The sequence below is a fragment of the Emydura macquarii genome, unplaced genomic scaffold (assembly GCF_026122565.2).
Source record: "Emydura macquarii macquarii isolate MOO-44397 ecotype Brisbane River unplaced genomic scaffold, CSIRO-AGI_Emac_v2 contig_2676, whole genome shotgun sequence".
Lineage (NCBI taxonomy): Eukaryota > Metazoa > Chordata > Testudines > Chelidae > Emydura > Emydura macquarii.
This window is the reverse complement of record NW_027132813.1, coordinates 48608731-48614832: the sequence shown is the minus strand read 5'-3', so window position 1 is coordinate 48614832 and position 6102 is coordinate 48608731. Positions and strand designations below refer to the sequence as shown.

Sequence of the window (6102 nt, the reverse complement as noted above, 5' to 3'; positions counted from 1 at the left end):
TTATAACATGCTTCAGAAAACTACGGGACTCATCCCTTATTTTCCACAAGAGAACATAACATAGCCTTACAAGAACTTCAGTTGTACAGTCTATTTATATGTAGTATAGTGGTTATGTGCACAGTAACCTCCCATTTACAAGCAACATTGTTAATGCCTCAGCACTCAGATCTGAGTATTAAAGGACAGTACATCCTCCCCTTGGTTTTAACTGGTTGATCCTTGCTATTCCTCTTAAGCATCCAGTGGCTTCCTGGTGTTCTCTCTGAACCAAGTTTCCCATAAGCCTCCTTCAGCCCTAGCATAGGTGCAGGTGGTAGCTGAGTTCTCACAGCATTGTGACTAAGGGAAACTGCCTGGGCATAACTCCCTCAGCACCAGCTGGCAGTATTTCCAAAAAGTGAATGTTGTAACTGAACCCTATGTATCCAGTACAAACTAATCAGAGGCTAGTGACATGAAAACACTGACATGTCAGGACTGGGAGACACATTAGAACAATGGTTCCATACCTGATGATTTGCTGGGTCCTCCTTGCAGGTCTGGACAAGATTTATTTATACTTAACAATAATCATTTGCTGTAGGGTTGGGTGGCAATGGTGAAAGTCAATGCATGGCATTCTGAAGAATTACAGACTAAACATGCAGAATCTGGAACCACATGCTGCAAAGCAATCTTTGAGGAAAATGGTTTTTTACTGTACAGCTAAAACAGCTAGCGGTCACTGCTGTACCACATCTGTAAAAAGCACCCCTCATCAAACCAGGAAATCAAGTGCATAGGAGTAGCTGTTTTCCAGAAAAGAATGCTCATCACTATTTACTTTTCATACTTTTTATTTTATTACTGTACCGCTTCACACAAAATAATCTGTTCCTGCTAAGGCCATTTCATTATTAGTTTTCATAGTACAGATTCTTGACCTGGGCAGGGAGGAGGAGGGACAGCCTGGCAGATTTGCTCTATTTACATGATTTGAAAACTGGTATCATGGCCTACGACAAATAATTACATTACAAAGGACATGCTACTATACAGAATCACCAAAGTTTGCATTCAAACAATACTACTACATTACAGAGTGCATTAATGACAGATCACAGACTAGTACATTGAGTTTTGGTACACCAACACCATCAGCAATTTATGCATACTATCACAATTGTGCAAAAATACTGTTTTTAGGTCCTGGAAAAATAAATTAACCACAAAAAGGAAAATGTAACCCGTACCAAGTTGTAAAAAATATTTCCACGTCTGTATGAAACATTAAACATACCTATTGTGTAATGAGACATGGGTAGGAATTTCACTAAACTTGGCTGAGCTGTGTTTCATTTGATCCCAAATCATATGTACTATGATGTGAATACATGTAATCAATAACTTCCTTTATGTATAAGGAAAGTATGAAACTTTAATGCCTATTATCCTCTACAAATGTCTCATTTTCTTCTTATACGAGTGCTTTTTCAAATATTTAGGCTTGTTCTAGCTTTTTGTTTGTCTAAACATATGCATGCATATGTTTTCTTCTCTGGCTAGTCTGTAGAGAGACAATTTAAGATGGGTCAATACAGCTACAGCATGGAGGTGTGAAAAATCCCCCACATGAGCACCATCGCTATGCCAACTAATCACTGTGTTGATGCAGTTAGATCAAGGGGAGAATGCTTCTATCAGCCTCCCTACTGTTGCTCAGAGACATGTAGGCCGATGCTGGCATATCACTAATGTTTAAAGAAAAGTCTAATTTGTTCAGGAATGGTTCCCTCTATAGTGAGGCCCACGTCAGCCATTTCTACTGTAACCAGCCAGTGATGATCACACAAGTTACAACTTTACCACTTCCCATTAGAGCTAACTCCTCCCTGTGTCCCCTTTTGCCCACATCTCCATCTGACTCACCAAGCAAATTTTCCCTAAGAAGCTCTTTGCATTCTTGAGGGGGAGAAAATGTACAATTTCAATGTTAACTCAATAGTGTTGTTTAATTCAAATTACAAGAAAAGCCACAGTCACCAGACAGCACAGAGCTGAAAGTAGGGGCAGACCCCTTCCTGGTTTAATTTACAAATACATGTCTAGAAAACAATCAAGTGGAAGAAAATTTAAATTTATTTTTGATATGCGTCAATAGAAACCATGTTCTTGCCTGGAATTTATTATATCATTTGGTCTCCTATATGATATTTTCTGTAAACAAATGGTGTCTGTGTGCTGGCTTGCTAGGATTACTACACCCCCATACTTTTACTATACATCAGGCAATACAGTCACTCAATCCTATTTTAATAGGGAAAACTAGAAGCACAGACAAAAAAAAATGCAGGTAGTCTTACACAGGACACAAAAATGAAAACCAGTTAGTACACTGGATTGTGGGTAAGTCCATGAATATCTGTAGCAGTTTGTTCCTCCAAAAGAGAGAAAAAAACCAACGTAGGCCATAGAGCGTAGCACTATGGGATGCTAGTGTCTTCCTACTTTATGAATATCTTATATTTAAAAGGGCAAATGATAAGCAGCATTTATGCAAAATAAAGCTAATAGCCTTTCACTGAGGGAGCAGCACTGGTGATACAAGAATAAAATTATTTCTACAGCTTACTGGAACGGCATTGAACTATTAAGCCATAACACTGACAAACTGTCTATTATCACTTTTATACATATATTTAATATAGGTAGCTTGTATAATTATTTCCATTGAAACTAGGCTGTGCACACATAAGAAACTGGGATTCTCACACATTCAAGATCATTTTACATGTTTTTTTTTTTAATTTCTACATATTTTTAAAGCAAGCCTGGTCAAGCTTTTGTCCAACAGTGCTGAAGAAGGATATTTTAGCTAAGATCAAGCCTAATTCAATAACTATGTCGCACACGCACTGACACAGCTTTGTCAGCAGCACAAAGGTAAGGAAATAAATATTTTTCTGGTACATACAAAACACCTGCAGCAAAGACAATAGCAGGAACTTATGTAAATGAAAAGTTAGAAAAATATATTACCTGTTAAAGTCATTTTAGGGCAGTAGAGATGGTGTGCACCACAAAATAAAATAAGTGGAAAAATATATCCAGGGGGAAAAAAATAGAAGAAACTTACATTTTATATATAGTTCTTAAATAGAAAATACATGATAAGCTAGGTCCTATTTAATGAATGTTTTGGGGAGAAGGTAATTGATAATATATTATAAGCAGACCCCTCACCTATGAAGATTCATGTTTTTAGACCCAGGTCATTATGTATTTATTCATGCACACATGTATCTGTATAGTATATATACATACACACATGCATACTGTATATAAAAATCACAAGCTTTTCACTATTATTAAAATAGCTCTATCATTTTAAAAACACAAGTCTACATATCTGACTGAGGTCCATTAAAAACATAGAACTTTAGCAATACAACATCAGATCAGAAAATATTGCGTGGACTGTACGTCATGGACAAACATATTTACAAGCATGGATCAAAGGTGCTGAAGACCATGAGCTAGTAGAGAAATGGCAGCAAAACAAGTTAAAAATTAAAGACTTGGCTCATCAGTTACCAAAAATTAAGATTTCTGCCACAATCATTTCTTTCACTGACCTCAAAAGTCTTGTGAATCCCTCTATTGCTCTCACATATGGAAGATCTGTCAGCAACACATAGGATTATCAGTACTTGTCCATCCATGTCATCAAAACAGACACCAGGATACTAACATTACACAGGTCATTTGGTTCATAAGACACAAAATTAAGCTAGACGTAGTGTCAAGCATCCCATAATAATCCATGGCCATTACACAAAAACAGATTATTGAGGAATTAGGCCGCATGCCACAAATACCACAAATAATTCACTTCAGGTCTCCATCCCCGTCTCCTTGAACTGACTTTTTGATGCGAAGCAACATAGTCGTAAGCCATTGATCCAGGCGAGATATTGAATCGAATTCCTTAACCTAATTGGAAGGAAGTTTAACGCAGTTTAATACAGGGCAAACTGGAATGCTGCTATCGCTACCCCTAGCAAATGAAACATAGCACACGATTTACTGCTATTTTTTTTTTCTAATTTCTATTAGTTAAATATTCCTTAATCCATTGATATATGCAGTAAAGGACTGATCCAAAGCTCATTAAAGTCTGTGGGAATTTTCCCTTTGACTTTAATGGGTTTTGGATTAGGCCCTAAGAATTCCAGAGATAAAGTTTGGGAGAGCAGGACAATGCTTCGGTGTGGAAAGCATGGCCAAATTAGAATCACCTCTCGGAGACTAGAGGAGTTTGTTGCAACTCCACTGCTCTTCATCTCTTGCTACTGGCCATTTCATGGCAAGATAAAAACTAGCATGGAGGATACCCTCCGGTTTGCACAAACAGACCAGGATTGTTGAAAAAAGAAGAGACGAGGAAGGAACTAGAGTGGGGAGTAAGGGTCCTCACAATGCAGTGATGAGCAGTAGGGGAGCACTAATGGATTTAAAAGAACTCCACCCAAATCTTTTTATATATTATTATATTTCAATGGGACTTAAGTGTGTGCTTAAGTGCGTTGCTGATGAGAGACGGTTTGCTGAATAGGGACCTTTGAACATTTTCAGCTGCTTTGTATTGCCGCAAAAGCCCAAAGCAGCCTGAGCCCACTGGTGAATATGGCCCAGAGATGTTTAGGTTTTAGGACCTGATTTGTGACTACACTAATTGCAGTGGAGTTATGCTGTGTAAAACAGGAGTAACACAGTAATGACTCAGGCCCTTAGATTGTAAACTCCTTCCGTCAGCTCCTCAGGACAGACTTTTGCCTGAATTTTCCTTTCTATTAAGGCCCTTTACACTGTTTACCCTTCCAGAGTGGTGTGAAGTGGCTTCAGTGTACGTGAGAACCAGGCTCTTTGCCTTTGTGTCTCATACAGCGCTGAGGATGCGGTCCATGCTCAAAGAATAACAGGGCCCAAAAACTCTTGTGCAAATGACTGAGCATGCAGAGTTAGCAGGCGAAAATGGAGACTAAAGGGAAGCGCCTTTGAACTTTGGTCCTGGAATAATCTGCCACAAATGCATGGGTGTACTACTTACTGCCTCAGTGTACGCCTCGCAGTTTTGGTCTTCATGAGCTTCCAATAGTTTCTAACAGAATTACAATCAAGGGTTATACATTAGAATTGAAAATCAATCACTTCAATTTACAGCAGACTGAGCCCATGCTGTCTGGGTATTCTGTTACCCTCTGGTCTACAGATTACGACTAATGCTTTTCTCCATTAAGAAAGAAAATGGATAATAAATATCCAATGCTTGCACTTCAGGCAAAGCAATGAACTCCTGAACCTGTTGTCCAGCAATGTGCATACAATGTATGATGCTATCCAACAGCACTTGTTGACCTACTGTTATATTTGCTTATGTATAATAAATATCTACTTTCATTAAGATTATTATTTGTCTCTGTTTTAATTGTTCCCCAGTTACACAAGTTCTGTACAATTCCAATTCAGATATAAACTTACGTGGGTGTCCTCTAACATATACAAATAATACGAACAGATCAACATAATATATGGTAAAGGAAAGATATAGTCCAAGTGCAGTTTTTAAAAATTTTCCAATCAATAACTCAATTTTCAGAGCAACTGTATTTAACATCAGTGCTACTTACTTTCACTAGCTTGCACTCTCTTGAATCTGTGAATGCTGGGAACATTTCTTCATACTTCTCAAGAGCAAGCTGTAACAGAGAAGCTAGCCTTTAAGTTAAAATTACTAGGAAAAATAAGCATTAGGTTTCACCTAAATACAAGAGTTACTCTCATAGTTCTTGTCTTTATGTAACCTAATCCTAACACACTGCAACTGTAGGAATAAAATTGTAATTGTAACCCTGTAGCTTAATTCAGAGGTTTTTAATTGTAATTGTAACCCTGTAGATTAATTCATAGCTTTCAATTCATACCCTTATTTGTGTCAACCTCTATATGGTTATTATTGAAATCGTGTAACATTTGAACTTCTCTCAGTCATACTCCACATTGTGAATATAAAACCCCATTTTGACCTATGTACTCCATCTTGTGTAAAAACCCCATTTT

The 6102-nt window shown here is 37.7% G+C and overlaps 1 protein-coding gene across 1 annotated transcript in view; it reads right to left on the bottom strand.

Annotated features, from left to right (window-relative positions):
* Nucleotides 1–821: 821 nt before the first annotated feature.
* NAPB (NSF attachment protein beta) overlaps nt 822–6102 on the bottom strand; it is a 47205-nt gene continuing 41924 nt past the window's right edge. The window contains exons 9-11 of the mRNA XM_067565340.1: nt 5673–5741; nt 5093–5143; nt 822–3975 (exon numbers count right to left, since the gene is read on the bottom strand). Coding sequence (XP_067421441.1) covers nt 3871–3975; nt 5093–5143; nt 5673–5741 — 225 coding nt within the window. The 3' untranslated portion in view covers nt 822–3870. The remainder of the gene's footprint in view (nt 3976–5092; nt 5144–5672; nt 5742–6102) is intronic.